The 17,150-nt window shown below is 43.6% G+C and overlaps 1 protein-coding gene across 5 annotated transcripts in view; it reads right to left on the bottom strand.

Moving 5' to 3' along the window:
- Positions 1–17,150, bottom strand: part of Cage1 (cancer antigen 1) — a 38,070-nt gene that overhangs the window by 3,802 nt on the left and 17,118 nt on the right. For 3 of the 5 annotated variants that reach the window (XM_006253808.5, NM_001012052.1, XM_006253809.5), the window contains 7 exons: positions 15,622–16,677; positions 11,306–11,452; positions 9,082–9,192; positions 7,841–7,921; positions 7,141–7,248; positions 2,960–3,064; positions 2,106–2,176 (listed from right to left, as the gene is read on the bottom strand). In XM_006253808.5, the coding sequence (XP_006253870.1) occupies positions 2,106–2,176; positions 2,960–3,064; positions 7,141–7,248; positions 7,841–7,921; positions 9,082–9,192; positions 11,306–11,452; positions 15,622–16,677 (1,679 nt within the window). The remainder of the gene's footprint in view (positions 1–2,105; positions 2,177–2,959; positions 3,065–7,140; positions 7,249–7,840; positions 7,922–9,081; positions 9,193–11,305; positions 11,453–15,621; positions 16,678–17,150) is intronic. The other 2 variants (XM_006253811.4, XM_006253810.5) reach the window with 1 other exon arrangement.

Genomic DNA, 17,150 nt, shown 5'->3' with positions numbered 1-17,150 from the left:
ACGGGGGGGGGGCGCACGTCTGTGTATATATAAAACACACACTAACTGAGAAAACAAATACCCAAACGGAATGTAAGGATGTAGAGCAGATGTGTTTACTTGGTTTAGGTCACAATGTCGATCATTTCGTACCCTTAGAACTGTGACTTAACATTTAGTTCCATTATTTAGGATGTTAGAACATTTTATATGCCTGAATTTCTTACGCTTCTAGTATTGATAGTATTGATAATCGTTTTTAAAAATTGACAAGCACACAGGGTGATCTCTGTATTTGCATTGTATCACAGAAACAAGGGAGTTCTTGTCTTCCCTCTCCCTAACTCGGATTTGACATAAACTTTGATCCCCCAAACTTCCAGCCACCTCTGCATTTTGTATATCCTGATGTTCAGCTTGGATGTGGAATGGGAATAAGAGTGGCGCTTGGTCCTATCTATTGATCTCTGCCTTCTAGATTCCTGTCCCCATGTCTTACCTTTCACAATCAAACAGGCTAGGCCCCTCCCTTCTCGGAAAGGATGTGAAAGGCTTGTGTATGGGGGGAGACAGGTTGAACTGTTTCCTGGCAGTTCTGTTGTTTGAGATTGCAAAATAACTTTTGTTGATTTGGTTGGTCTGGGTGTTTTGAGACAGGATTTCTGTGCAGCCCCGGCTGTGCTGGAACTCCATCTGTAGATCAGTTTGGTCTCAAACTCAAAGATCCATCTGCACTGCATTCCTGAGTGCTGGGATTAAACACACACCAACATGCCTAGCTGCCCAGGATTTGTATGGAGAAGCTGGAGAAGGCTGGGTCACACTGAAAGGTCCATGTCCTGTGTATTGCCGTAGTGCCAAGGCCAGTTCATTGGAGCCTGCATACCTACCCACAGCTGCCTCTGTCAGTGGTAAAGTTTGTCATTTGTGGGGGGTTGCAAGCAGATGCTCAAGTGAGCATCTATGTGAGCTGTCCTTCTCCCCCTCTGGTCAGGGGATCCTCTGACAGGCAGAACCAGGTCTCATGAACCCCGGGGAGTGGAGCTGTTGGGCAGGTGACTCTCTGGCAGGAAAAGGGTAGCTGTGGGGTGGCTCTCTGGAAGGTTAGCCAAGCAACAGTTGCTGGTGCCCAGCAGTTCCTCTTTGCCATGTGGGAGTAACCCTGCTACAAAGCCATCACTGCGGGGGAAGTCTTGTGTGGGGTTCCCACTGCTGAGCTGTGGTCCTGCTCTCAACTGTGCAGAGGACACAGCCTGCTTAATTCTGGGGCACAGGGTGGCATTTGGCAAAGTTGATGACTGACTGAACTGCCAAGCTAGATATTGGGGCTCTCAGTACCAATTTGCCCATGAGTCTCCAGGAGTGTGCTGCGTGGTGGCTGTCTGTCCACCAGACGGGAAGGATCACTGGAAGCAGCGCCAACAAGCCCAGGTCTGCTCTACGGATCCACTGTGGGCACTGGCAGGGTGGTAGTTCCACCCAGAAGAGGAGGATAGAGCTGGGGCTGGTGGGACACAGTGAAGTCCACTGAAGAGAATAAAGCCTTTGAACTCTGTGTCTCCTCTGGGGGTGAGCAGTCCTCACAGAAGTCCTACCACCCACGGGGTGTGGGGGAGTGAAGGGGGGTAGGGTCATGGTCGCTTTTATAAGAGCTTTTCCTGTGACCGGACCGCAGGGAAGACAGGAATACACCTCACAGCCTAGCAGTCAGGTTCCCCAAGGCCAATGAAGACTTTAAAAAATAAATGAAATCCAAGATTGTAAGTCTCAAATTGCCCAAGACACTTTTTCTTTGGATTAAATATAAACTGGTGGTACCTTTTAAGAGGTTCGTTTGTATACCAAAATTCTCCGAAAAGCTGAAAACCTTTGAAAACTGCATACGACAAGTAAGCAAGCAGTCTGTCAGAAGCCATGCTGTGCCCTGACTCCGAGTGTCCCCCAGAGGAAAGAAGTAATAAAGTAGCTTATTCTGAACCAGGCTGGGGACATGGTTTTAGTCTATCATAAAGGACACACGCTGTTATCCTATTTCTAAGAGCCAGAGGAAAAAAATCATAGAAGTCAGAAAAATCAAACAAAACATCATCAAATATTCAAAAAATTTAAATATTAGTTTAACTTACTGTGCAATCTGGGAATGGGATATCTCAAGTCTTTGATCAGCACATTTGATAATTTCTTCATATGACGTTACCTTGAGAAAATAAATATTTTTATAAATATGAGTATTTGCATTTAATTTTATTTTCTCCTTTTAAAAATCTTTACAAGTTGAAGTTTAATTATTTGACAACAGTAAATAAAAATTTTACAACAGACAAAACGTCCTTTTTCTATTTTTGATATCAGATATATGAACAACAATAGAGTTAAACCCACTCATCATGCTGGAGATGGGAGTCCCAGAAACTCACTGTCTGCCACACAGTGATACAGGGCCAGGGAAGGATGGTGGTGTATTAAGTTAATGCAGCCCTGGTGGGCTCAGGCCTGCAGTTTCAGCACTTGGGAGGCTGAGGCAATAGAATTTGGGATTCCAAGGCCAGACTGAGCCACCATATGGAGACATTGTCTCAGAAAACCAAAATGAAAACAAAAAAGCAAAGTAAAACACTAAGTTGGTGAGCGGCTTAATTACTGTGAAGGTAGATTAACGAAATGAAGACTTTCAAGTGCCAGCAGCAAGGCTCTTGGCCACTTACCAGCTACTCAGCTAATGGGGGCATTTAACACGCTTTAGGAGGTAAGAGGAACCATTAGGGGCAAAGGTGGCTTGGCAAACCTCCCATCCCTTTAGTTCTGGAGTTCCAGAGTTCTGAGGCGATGTTCAGCTGAGTTTATTGTGGGTGCTTGGTTTGGTTATGCTGAGGACCGAAAGCAGGGCACATGCTGGACAGACGGGCTTCTATCTGGGCCGCGCCCCAGCTGACATTTTTGAAGGACTGCTTGTTTTGTCTTCCATAAGGAAACTGTGTACCTTGTTTATCAGGCTGCCTACGTGTCTTCGGTACTTGTCATTCTCCTCGATGAGCCTGCTGTAGTGGTCTTCTTTGCTCTCCAGAAGGTCCCCCAGCTTGGTGATCTATGGAGAAACATCAGCGAAAATGTAACCTGGAGACCACCAGGAAACCCGTCATGCTCTATTTTGTTGTAATAGCCTCTGAAACTGAGTCCTAATGAAGCGAGTTGTGACACAGATGGGCGGATCCGAGGGTGGGTTGCATATAGGACACAGGAGCAGGAATGATGATGGACTTTTGTCCATTCTGTTATTTTCTACTGTGAAATAGCTTTGTAAATAGTCAAGCATCTGCTAGGACCTGCAAACACGAATCACGTCCATTTTCACCACCACCCTTGGCACAGATAGCCCATGCAAAGGCATGCTTGAGTGTGGGTTAAAGCTGGGATGTGTGATGATGCAGAGCCCCGCTCTTGCAAACCACACACATCTCTAAGGCTCAGCTTCATGCACTTCACAGTCCGTCTATTGCCTGTTTTTCACAGGAATACTATTTAAATTAAAAACTATATGGGCTGGCGAGATGGCTTAGAATGTAAAGGCACTTGTAGCCATAACTGATGAGCTGAGTCCTAGACCCCAGAGTACGGAAAGGGAAGGACCAACTCCTGCAAGTTGTCCTCTGAGCTCCATGTGTGCCGTGGCACTTTGCATGCCAACACACACACACACACACACACACACACACACACACACACATACACACACTCAATCAAATATAATAAAAGTTTTAAATAAAAAGTTATTTTTTCTGAGAATAGCATTTAGGGTCATTAGGAAAGCTTATTAATAATTTTCTCTGAAAGCTACTTTAATTTTCAAAGCAATTAAAGAAGAAAAACTACAGACAACATCCTACTAAATAACAGTGCTAAGAGTGATTTTCTGTCTTCTTACACTTTTTTTTTTTTGGTTCTTTTTTCCGGAGCTGGGGACCGAACCCAGGGCCTTGCGCTTCCTAGGTAAGCGCTCTACCACTGAGCTAAATCCCCAGCCCCTTCTTACACTTTATATATACTTACATAGTGGTAGAGGAGAACCCCAGGGAGCAACACTAAAGCCATAAGCTACAGAAGCTGCAACAGTCCCTCCCTTTCCTTCCCTTCTTTATTCTTTCCAGGGATGGGAAAAGAACCTAGAGCCTGGCTTGTGATAGGTGAACTCTACTTCCATTTATCATCACCACCACCACCACCACCACTACCACCATCATCATCACCATCATCATCACCACCACCACCACCATCACCATCATCACCATCACCATCATCACCATCACCATCATCACCATCACCATCATCATCATTTCCAGGCAGGGTCTCTCTAAGTTGGCCAGCCTGGCCTTGAATTCAATATATAGCCTAAATTAGTCTCACACTTGAAACCCTCCTTCCTCAGCCTTCGGGTTCTGGGATCATAGGCAATGATTCACCACTTCTCTTTTAAAGGTTAATGACTATGTGATGAATACAGTGCCTAATTCTGCTTTGGTGACTTAGAAATAAAGGAGAGACTCATGCTGTGCCAGAAACACTATCAGTCTTTTTCATTACAGCGAGACCATGGAGAGTTCTAGTAATGTTTTTTTGTTTGTTTTTTGTTTGTTTGTTTGTTTTCCCCCGGAGCTGAGGACCAAACCCAGGGCCATGCGCTTGCTAGGCAAGCGCTCTACCACTGAGCTAAATCCCCAACCCCGTAATGTTTTAATAGTATTTGTGGCACAGTGTAGTAATCTAATACATGCAAAATCTACAGTGATAACATTAGGACAGTTCACATTTCCATCTTTGTGGATCTTTTAAAAACAATCTTTGACTTTGGGGTACCAGTTGTACACATTTATGCAGCTAAATGAAGGGGAAGGAGGATATTAAAGTGAATGAATTACATCGGACCCACGAAGATAGACACTGCGTGTTCTGTTCCATAGACAGATGCCTTTCAACGGCTGAAGTGAGTGTCCTGTAGTGATATCTAGAGGCTGGGAAGGATGAGCAGCAGACAGGATAGCTGGGGCTGATAACAGGTATTAAAACACGGACAGTAGTAATTGATCCAGTGTCCACAGTAATGTGCAACATATCCCATAAATAATCAGTGAGGAAGCAGCCAAAACCCCAAACATAAAGTTATGGTGAAAAGAAAGAGGTGGCTTTGATTGATACACATTGTACATGAATAGTAAAATACAGTGTGAAAAAAGGAATATTACGCTGTGCCGACTCAGGTTTTTGTTTTCTGAAACAAACACCTAGATGTTTTTATTTTCTTCCGTTTCTCTGCATTCTCTTTTGTGCCACCTTAGATAAACTAAGAGTCATTTCCAGCCATTGTTACTGGATGCAGCTATTACAGTAGGATACACAGAGACTAGGAGCGCTTCGTCCACAGTGAAAAGTAGCAGGTGTTTTGGAGAGCCATGTGTGGTGAATACCTGTAAGCCCAGAAGCTGAGGTGGGACATTGTGGGAGGGAGGCTGGCTTGAACTAGACAGTGAGAGCCTATCTCAAAAACATAAATATGGGCTGGAGAGATGGCTCAGCGGCCAGAAGCACAGCTGTTGCTCTTTCAGAGGACTCGAGTTTAGACCTCAGCCCCTGCATCGACCATGTGACACCAGCTCCAAGTGACTGGACATCCTCTTCTGACCTCTGAGGGCATGGATGTACACACACACACACACACACACACCACACACATACACACACACATACACACACACATACACACACATACACACACATACACACATACACACATACACACATACACACACATACGTACACACTCACACACATACACACATACACACACATACACACATACATATCACACTCACACACACTCACACACATACACACATATACACACACATTCTCACACACACACACTCACACACATACACACATACACACACATACACACATACACACACTCACACACATACACACACATACACTCACACACATACACACATATACACACACTCACACACATACACACACACTCACACACATACACACACATACACACACTCACACACATACACACATACTCACACACATACACACACTCACACACATACACACATACACACACATACACACATATACACACACATACACACATACACACACACATACACACACACTCACACACATACTCACACACATACACACATACCCACACTCACACACACACACACACACATACACTCACACATACACACACACACAAAAATAACATTTTTAAAGATACAAAATTTGAAAAGGAGGGTTACAGTTAGTAGTAGGTAGAATGCTTGCCTGGCATGAGGGAAGCCTTGGGTTTGATCCCTAGAAATGGGGAAGAATAAAAGCAAGTTTACCTTTTGGCTTCTGTGTTTTGAAAGGCATAAATTTTATTAGCCCGAAAACAAATTATATTGAGCAATATTAGAATTTTTTTTTTTTTTTGGTTCTTTTTTCGGAGCTGGGGACCGAACCCAGGGCCTTGCGCTTCCTAGGTAAGCGCTCTACCACTGAGCTAAATCCCCAGCCCCAATATTAGAATTTTTAAAACTAATTTTTATTTTATGTGCATGGATGTTTTACCTGCATATATGCCTGAAAACTACTTGCATATCTGATATCTGGAGAGGTAAGAAGAGGGCATTAGAATTCTTGAAACTGGATTTACAGACAGTTGCAAGCTACCTTCTAGGTGCTGGGAATTGAACCTGAGCCCTCCAGAATTGCAGCTTAAGCACCTAGCCATTTCTCTAGCCTGATATGTCCATGAAAATACTTTCATATTTTTGTGGCAATACTGCCACAGTGTCAGTGTGAATATTTTAATGATACTTTAATAATATTTTGAAGGTTGATAACTTCTTAAAATCTAATGGATGGCACTGGGTATAAAAAGGCCCATAATGGGCTGGAGAGATGGCTCAGTGGTTAAGAGCACTGACTGTTCTTCCAGAGGTCATGAGTTCAAATCCCAGCAACTACAAGGTGGCTCACAACCATCTGTAACGAGATCCGATGCCCTCTTCTGGTGTATCTGAAGACAGTGACAGTATACTTGTCATATATAAGATGAATAAATAAAATCTTAAAAAAAAAAAAGGCCCATAAGACACTGGTCTGTCTTACCAAGAAATCAAGCTCCTCGTTCAGACTGTGGTATTTATCCAGTTTGACTGTCAGTAGCACAGGTGCTTCGCTGGCATTCTTGACCTCTTCTGTATCAAAATCTGTGATCTGAGATTAAATACATTCGTACACATTTCAGTACTTGCATGGTCCTAGCATTTCACAGCATCATTGTGACTTGAGAATCAGAGAGAGAGGGGGATGGAGAGATGACTCAGCAGTCACAAGCCTGGCTGATCTTACAGAGGACCCAGGTTCGGTTCCCAGTACCACATGGTAACTTCATCAACATCTGTAATTCCAACTTCAAAGAATCTGATTCCTTCTTCTGGCCTCTTGCATATATACAGTGCACACACATGCAGGGAAAACACTCCTATATATAAAAGTGATATGAGGCTGAACTCATAGGATACAGAACTCACCAGTGGGTGATGGCCACACCTTTAAGCCCATCACTTGGAAGGCAGAAGCAGGCAGATGAGTGGGAACTCTGAGTTCTGGGATAGCCAAGGCTACACAGAGAGGCCCTCTCTCAAAACTCCCAAACCAGCTAACCAACCAACCAACCAACCAAACAAACAAACAAAAAAAACCCCAGAACTTAAGAGCTGGACGGACATTAGCACAGTTGTCAAGAGAACATGACTATCCGCAGTGTATCTGCACACTGAAGCCAAGAAGAACATGTTAAACTCACCTCCATAGTGTGGTCTTGAAGAGCCTTCTCATTAGCGATTAACTCTTTGAGAGTTGCAATTCTGTTTCTATGTTTCAATAACTAGAAAAAAAGCATTTTTATATTTTAGAGGAAAAGAAATAAAAGTAACTACTAAAATACTTACGATAAAGTCATCCCACTTCACAAAGTCCAATCTTTAACTGATGTCATGCTTTTACCAACTCCCATGGCAAAGAGTTCCTACAGTGGACCTAAGACTGCTGGGCTTAGCAAGACAAGCTGGCACGTAACCTGGAACCCTGCGTTGTCTGAGGTGTCTTATGGCCCCTTCCATGAACGACTCCCTGTTGTTCACAGCACGATGTTTAGACTGAACATTTGCCTGCTTTCTGGTGGGTGGGACTTTGGTATATGACTCCCGCAATAAAACTTTGATGGACAAGTGGTTTTACTGAACTGGCAAATGGCCCTTCACCCTGTGATCACTGTTTAATGCTGGGGAAATGATGCACAGATTTTGTGACTCCTCCAGAACACACAGAATGTGTTTTCCTCCTGATGCAGCCCCACTGTGCTTTTCCCTGGCTGCTATCCCTTGGCTGCTTTTTGGTATAAGACATTGTACTTAGGGCTGGAGGGATGGCTCAGTGGTTAAGAGCACTGACTGCTCTTCCAGAGGTCCTGAGTTCAATTCCCAGCAACCACATGGTGGCTCACAACCATCAGTAATGGGATCTGATGCCCTCTTCTGGTTTGTCTGAAGACAGCTACAGTGTACCTATAATGAATAAATTAATTAATTAATTAATAGTTTAAAAAAGAACATTGTGGTTAGCTGAGTGCTGAGTCCCATTTGGTCCCTGGAGTTCGTGGTGGAAAGCAAGAACCAACTCCTGAAACTCTGGGTGTGGTAGCTTCTGTCCCTAGCTACTGAGCCTTCTCATCAGCCCCTGTGAATAAAACTTTGTAAACGAGTCAAGTGTTAGATAGTGTATCTACTTCTAAAAGGCACACTTAAGCTAGTTTGGTCCCCAAGCACTTTTTTTTTTCTTTTCTTTTTTTTTTCCGGAGCTGGGGACCAAACCCAGGGCCTTGCGCTTCCTAGGCAAGCGCTCTACCACTGAGCTAAATCCCCAACACCCCCCCCCCCAAAGAACTTTTTAAGCAAACCAAGAACTTACAGGGCAACTGCCCTGTGATGTTTTAGCTAGCTCTTCCCGCTAAACCCAATCAAGTTTCAGAAAAGAAGGACACGGTACCTCTTTATCTAGATCTTTCTTTCTAAGCTGGCAGTCCTTCAGTCTTTGCAGCATTATGTCATTAGCTTTCTTACTCTCCTGGCGAAGCTCGGTGTCAGGAATGGCGAGGTCCTAAGGGTAATGGTTTGAGAAATTAGATTGAAAGATGTTCGCTGAAGCTAAAACGGAGAAGGAAAGCCGTTTGGAGATAAGGCACCAAAGGTACTGAATCCCATGCTTCAAGCGCTCTTCACCATTTCCCTGACATAACACAAAAGTTAATACGAAAGAACTAATGTGGTTATTAGGTGGATCCACACACGCACACAGGTTGCTGTTAAGAGCGGGTAGTGCACCGTTAACCCTCCTCTATGACACATGCACGCTTATATACTCATGTGTACACTGCTCCTTGGCCTGGCCAGTTTACATATGCAAGCTTTAAATAAATGGGTACCTCTGACACACTGCAAAGGCCAGACGTCCTCGGCAATATATAACTAGGTAGTTCAAGATTGGCTAGGATGAGGATAGCAGTAGCAAGATAACCAGGAGGTCTAATGTGTACCAGTTTGTATTTGAGTTCTGCTGCTTATCTGTGAAACTTGGGACAGGAAGGTCAGCTCTTGCAGAGCTTGCCTTGTTTTTCTGAGTTAAATGTCTATAAGGCAAAGAATGATGTAAGGTTGCCCGGAACATGTCAGGGACGGTCAATGTGGAGGCCTCCGGGGATGGTCAGCAAGTCAGCAAGTTCTGGCTGCGAGATCATTAAGGGCTTGAGTCTGCATTAGGTACAGAGCACTCAGTGGGGCGGGAGACACAGAACAGGCAAACAGGAAGTAGTTATTTAGGATGGGGTGGGATCCACTGAGTAAGCCAATGATATACTGCCATTAAGACTTCCGGTGCCTCAACAGCCAGCGAAGGGGCTGAGAAAAAAAACAACAAAACAAAACAGCAACAGTAGCCATCAGGGGATCCGGAAGTTTAAGCAATGACTGTGTATAACCATTGGAAGGATGGGATGAAAAAGCTAGTAACTGAGAAGGGTCTTACCACGTTTAACTTGAACCTTTCAAAAACAGTGTTATGTGTTTGTGGGCCGTAGCTTTGTGATCTGTGACCTGCACACAAAAGACGTAGCATGCTATCTCATACTCAGCAAATCCTAATGTCCACAGCCTTTAGGTAGATGAGACGATGGGTTTCGTCTTTTATTAAAAACATGGCAATGCCAGGTGGTGGTGGCATTCGCCTTTAGTCCCAGCACTTGGCAGAGGCTGATGGATCTCTTGAGTTCTGGGCAGCCAGGTCTACACAGTGAGTTCCAGGACAGCCAGGGCTACACAGGGAAACCCTGTCTCAAAACAAACTAGAACAAAAAACAAAAACCAACAAACAAAAACTCAGCAAGCCATGCTCTCAAATTCCAGTTTGGAGGATTGTGTTTCCAATGGAGGAAGTGTACAACAGAAAAAAAAAAAAAGAGGCTAATTTAACAATCTAGTGAGTACACACCCTTTTGTATCATGCATTTTTGTTAAATGCAGTTGCTGCCCAGGACAGAAGCAAGTGGAACTTCCTATTAAGGAAACCAGCTGAGAAATGTTATGTTACTTGAATAAGTCACATAGCCACCATGTGTAAGGACAGAATTTGAACTCATTAATACTTCATTTAAAAATCATACATTTATCTGATCTATGGATATATGGGTATTTTGCCTGCATGGGAGGCCAGGGGAGCAGCTAGATCTCCTGAGATTGAAATTATAGATGGTTCTGGATCTCCATCTGGGTGCTGGGAATCGAACCTGGGTCCTGTGGCAGGGTAGCTCTTAACTCCTGAGCCACTTCTCCAACACCGTTACTTCAGTGTTCATTCTGCTAATGTATACAGTTGCTGCCCCAAACTCTGTTTTAATTAGGCAAACAACTCATTAGTGTGAACACTCACTGAGGGCAGACTGCCTCGGAATATAAGACAACTGCTCTGGAGACAGGAAGTACTAGACGGCCAGTTACTGTCTTATTCCTTACCACTGTCATTCAATCTGACTACATCCACCTGTTAGTACCGAACATCACAGACGAACAGTGTGGCGCCTGGGGAGCAGGGAGGCTGGGTGGTCAGGGTCTGGTTCTGTCTTTTCTTCTGTGACTTAATTCTGTGACCTTTCACAGCCCCTCAGTTCACTCCAACGGAAGAATATGATTTATTTCTTTACTTTGTTTAGGTGCTTTACCTGACATGTGAGAAGTCCTATTGTCAGGGCCAAAAGACTGTGAAGTCTAGAGGTCAGTGGAGAAGTTCTCTTCATAGATGGGAGCTCCGGGTTTTCTTTACAAGACGAGCAATTCAGGAACAAATTACAATGTGTCCCCTTTGTATCCTATATGTGCACAATTCAGATTTATCACCATAAAGTCGAAGGACCCAAGTTAGTGTTCAAATAAAACGCTGATAAAACACTATGCTTAAAGCTCTGAGCAGCAGTTCAGAAGCATTTTTCCTTGGGATACCTTTATACTCTTAAAACCTACTGAGAAAAAGCACACCTAAAAAAATTCATTAAGGGCCAGATTTGTTACATTAGAAATTGTAGGGGCTGGGGATTTAGCTCAGTGGTAGCGCGCTTACCTAGGAAGCGCAAGGCCCTGGGTTAGGTCCCCAGCTCTGAAAAAAAGAACCAAAAAAAAAAAAAAAGAAAAAGAAATTGTAACAGAACACTTTAGAGTATTTGCTTACTAATTCATTTGGCTAGCAATCCATTATGTCTCAACATAAATAGACCTTTTATTAAAATTATATTTTCCAAAATAAAAATAATAGTGGAGGAACAGTTTTCTTGCTTTTGCAGTTCTTGGGGGGTGGTACTGGTTATCAGACTCAGGGTCTTAATTATGTTTAGCACAGCAAGAATCTTGGCTCATTTGTAACTAATTTTAATTCTACAATTGGAAAGGCACAGGATTCTCATATTTGATCCACATATCCTGTGGTGGTTTGAGTAAGAATGGCCTTCCATAGGCTCATTTATTTGAATGCATGGTCCCCAAGGAATGGAACTCTTTTGAAAGGATTAGAAGGATTAGAAGGTGTGGACTTATAGTGGGTGTGGCTTTGTTTTGGAGGAAGTGTTTCACTGAGAGTGGTGGTCTTTGAGGTTTCAAAAGCTCATGTCAGGCCCAGAGTCTCTTCCTCAGCCTACAGATCATGATGCAGCTCTCAGCTACTGCTCCAGTACCTGCCTGTGTGCTGTCCTGCTCCCTGACATGATGATAATGGACTAACTCTCTGAAACTGTAAGCCAGCCCATAGTAAATTCTTTCTTTTATAAGAGCTGCCTTGGTCATGGTGTCTCTTCATAGCAACAGAACAGTGACTAGTACACAGCCCAACAACCAGGAGGGCAATTACATTACCACATGTCACAGGGTTTCTAAAACACCATATACTTGGGGAAAGCAATGATGTCTTTTGAGAAAGGATATCAAAAATGGTATTCCCACATGCACAGCAAATTCTCCCCCAATTATCTGCCCTTGCCCATTCTTTAAAATTTTGAGACAATGTTGCCAAGGCTGGCTTTGAACTTGGGATCCTTCTACTTCAGACCCCAAATTCTGGAATTATAAGCATGTGTATTAGACTCAGCAACAGCCATGTCTTTTGTTCCGTACCATTAGATTTGTTACAGACATAATACATTATACCATATGTCACAGAGTCATTATACCACATGAGTTCCTGAGTCTGAGCCACTTTCAAATTAACTGTCCCTTTTAAGAATACTCTTCAGCCTGGCAGCGGTGTCAAACCCCTTTAACCCAAGCACTGGAAAGCAGGTAGATTTCTGTAAGTTCAAGGCCAGCCTAGTCTACAGCTCAAGTTCTAGGACAGCCAGGGCTACATGGAGAAACCCTGCCTTAAAAATAAACAAAAAAGAGCTGGAGAGATAGCTTGGGGATTAAGAGCACTGACTGCTCTTCCAGAGGTTCCGAGTTCAATTCCCAGCAACCACATGGTGGCTCACACCCATCTGTAATGAGATCTGATGCCCTCTTCTGGTGTGTCTGAAGACAGCTACAGTGTACTTAATAAGTAAAACAAACACATCTTTAAAAAAAGAAAAGAAAAAGAATAGTCTTCATATCTGTTAAACAAATAAGAATATCCTTATTATTTATTACATTTCATTTCATTTTGTACTTGCAACACATGTGGGGGGGCACAGAACAGTTTTTGGGAGTCAGATCTTTGCATCAACCATGTGAATTCCAGTAACTTAACGCAGGTTCTCAAGTTTAATGGCACACAGTCATCTTGCCAGTCCCAAAGCAACCTTGTTTCTCAGTTGTGTCTTACTATAAAAGATGCCACCAGGCAAGCCATGGTGGCTCACATCTGTAATCCAAGCAGACAAGAGACTAAGGCAGGAAGATTACTAAAATTCTGAAGCCAGCCTAGGTTACATAAAACGTCTCAAAAGCCAAAACCAAAAACAAACAAACAAAGAAATAAATAAAGGAAAGGAGGGGGAGGAGGGAGAAAGAAGGAGTAGCAGATACAGATCCCAAAACCAGGGGGACCAGGACCTGTAAGAGCCACTGGTTTTCCATTAGGGCCCTCGTCACAGTGGCTCTGCTGCAGAAGGGCTCTATTGGAAGCAAAAAGATGCAGAGACAGAAGTCAGAGGAGTTGCTCCACCCACCACACCAGCCACGTCTCAGTATTACAGTAAAAATACTGCTAATTCAGAGATGCTTTCAGACCATATTTTGAGACTATGAACCTAAACAGAGTAAAGAAAGAGCAGGAAGACTGTGAATTTGGAAATGTTAAAAAAAAAATTCTTTGGTCAAGATTTGACTAAGAATATCACCTTTTCTCTTCCTATCCTACCCAGCTTCCCCCTGACAGAGATTCTCTGTGTAGCCCTTGCTGTCCTAGAACTCACTCTAGACTGGGCTGACCTCGAATTCACAGAGATTCACCGGCCTCTGTTCCCCAAGTGCTGTTCCCCACTGTCCAACTAGAATTTAACTTAACAAGAAAACTAATGGGAAAAAACTATGTCATGTTAAACCTCTGTACTCGAACCATCTGGAAAGGTTCCATGGGTTGGGAGGAGCTGAACCTCTGCTAAAGTCGGCTGCTCTGAAAAAGGGCCGCTGGAACAACAGTACCATCTGCTTCCCCTGGGATCTTGCTAGAACTGTGTGCTCTCCAGCACAACCCAGCTAGTCTGTAGTCAACAACCCCTCCAGGTCATGCTGCCCGTGTCTGAGTTGAGAATCACTATTCTAAGTGATTCTTAAAGAGCTTTATAAGTGTTTTGCTTTTGTTTTGATTTTTTTAACCAAGACAACAGTATTTTCCAAAAAAAAAAAAACTACTTACTTTCAATTAATGTTTATAATGATGATAAAAATGACTACATGTTACTTCCAAGGCAATATGCCAGCCCCGCCCAAGTTATTACGACAGGAAAAACAGCCATAGCTAGGCAGTGCCCCATGCCTGTAATGCCCTACTTGGAAGGCAGGGGCAGGGGAATCTCCGGAAATTGGAGGCCAGCCTGGTACCATAGCAAGACCATCTATAAACCAGCCAACAATTAAATAACAGGCTTTACAGTAAAACGGACTTGTCTGATTTTCTAGCTCAAACCGGCTTTCTTCAACAAGGTGTCCACTGGCACATACCGCCACAGCTCCCAGATCAGCTTTCGTTTGGCTAACAAGATCTCACCTTTCCTAGGCGACTTTCTGACTGTGGAATTTCAGGCCAGCCTGGGCTATACAGCAAGACCCTGCCACCAGCATGTAAGCTAACTAAAATAGGTTTAACTCTACTTAGTTAAGACTTGCATGCTACAGGGCAGAACTGGTGGCCTTCTCCAGCTCTCCTTTGTGGCGCTGCAGCCTGACAGCAAAAATTAACCCTTCCTGGAGGGGCTTTCAGGCACTTTGCTAAAACAAACAAACCAAGGCTGTAGAATGGTATTTTTAAAAATGCGGTTCTACAAATGTGTTGGCAAAGGGTTCTAATGCTGCTTTCAACGCTTTACAGTCCTAATATCTGCTACAGCACATGCTTTATTTTGTAAGGGAAAGGGCGATTTTATTTTGTCTATTGCTAAATCAGATTTGGAACCACACTTCAAAAACCCTCTGGCAGTCAGCTAAAATAAACCAAACATGCCCCACAATTCCCAACCAAAACAAAACAAAAAAGAAAAGAGGAAAGAAAGAAAGAAATCCTCTTTCAAAGGAACCTTCTAGACACTGGTCATGGGTACCCATAAAATTCCCAGATTAATCAACACCTCTACCAAAGTCATCACAAGAAGCTAAGAATTATTGTTCTTTAAGGCGAGCACCCAGCAACCAGTAGAAATGTCCCTAAATCTGTGGTGCATTTCCTTTCTGTTTCCCTCCTTTGAAAATAATTCTTCCTACAAACACACACTATATCTGAGTGTCCAGTCTAAGTGTCCATCACTAGACTGCATGAAACTTTGGGCATTGTGTTAGAATTCAGCGTCTGCATCAATACCTGGGTGACGTCCGGCTCCACCACTTCCTCCAGCTTCTCCTTTGGCTGAATAATCTCAAAGCTGGGGGTGCAAGCTTGTGCCTCCCTCTTTGCAGCCTGCTGCCGGAGTTCTAAGTTCTCCAGCCTCAGCGCATCGACCTGCTGCTGGAGCGCTGTGGTTTGAGCCCTCTCGCTCTCACAGGTGAACAGCAAGCTTTTCACTTGAGCGACCAGCTTCTCAACTCTTGACTTCAATTTCCGCCTTTCTTTCAGGTTCTCCTTTTCCCGTCTCTGGAATTCCTCCTGAAAAGACAAGAACTCTTGTTCCCGGATCTCCTTCTCCCTCTTCAACAAGTCCAGGGCAGAACTGGTGGCCTTCTCCAGCTCTCCTTTGTGGCGCTGCAGCCTCTGGAGCTCCTCGTCCTTCTTGCTTAAGGTCTTCTCTATCTCCAGGCACTGAGTGACCGATCTGTTTTTCTGCTGTATCTCAGCGATGTACCTTTCTTGTAAGCGGACGTAGTGGACCTTGATCTTCTTCACCTGGAGCTGTAGGCTCTCCTGGTCTTTCTTGGATTCCTGAAGGTGCTTTTTGGTGTTAGCTGAAGTCTCCTGCAGATCCTGAAGTTTCTTGTTGATGTCGTTCTTCTCTAGGATTACGTTGTATTTGTCATCGATCAACTCCTCAACGTTCACCTTCAGTTTATTTATGATGTCAAGCAACACGTGCTGTTTGCTGACCTTTGTCTGTAGTTCCTGAACCCTGCTCTCTAAGGTCAAGTTCCTACCATGGAGGTCTTGAATCTGCAGTTCCTGTTTTTTGTTAGTCTGCTTCAGTTTCTGCAAAGCTTCATTTAAAGCCATGTCCTCTTCCAGAGGCTCCAAGCTTTCAAAGTCTAGCTCCCCATCAGGCATCTGGAAGTCATCCTGAGATCTACGACCCTTGAAGATGCCTGCTGGAGACCATGGTGAGGTAATGGCTAGGCTGTCTAAACCATCTTCTGTGACTTCCTCCTGGGGACCAACGGACATGTCAGAAAACTCCCCAGAATTCTGTATTCCTTTTGAAGAAACTTCAGGCTGTAAATTATAGCAAATAAAATAAATGTGAATGAGTAGCCTGCTGAATATAACTTCCAACAGCATGACAGAGCACAAACAGGAGGCATAAGATAGACATGTGTATCTTATTTACTTACATTAAAGAAAATTCTATTTGGATTATATAAACTTTCCGGTCACATATATGGGCTTTCTTTGATTTTAAAATCAATTTTTTTTTTTTTGGTTCTTTTTTTCGGAGCTGGGGACCGAACCCAGGGCCTTGCGCTTCCTAGGCAAGCGCTCTACCACTGAGCTAAATCCCCAATCCAGAGAATTTAATATATAAATCTGATTGTTGGGTTACAGTTTGTTGAGTCTTGATTTAACGGGTTGTTGGGAGTTTATACTATAACTATTGGGTGAATGTTGGGAATGTAAACAGAGCAGCGGCAGAGAGTTACGAGAGGGTAGCCGCCTCGGGGACCAGGGGGTGGATGCTGGAAATGTGA

The sequence above is a fragment of the Rattus norvegicus genome, chromosome 17 (genome assembly GCF_036323735.1).
Source record: "Rattus norvegicus strain BN/NHsdMcwi chromosome 17, GRCr8, whole genome shotgun sequence".
Taxonomy (NCBI): Eukaryota; Metazoa; Chordata; class Mammalia; order Rodentia; family Muridae; genus Rattus; species Rattus norvegicus.
Note: the sequence above shows the minus strand (reverse complement) of the source record. Positions and strands in the feature narration are given on the sequence as shown.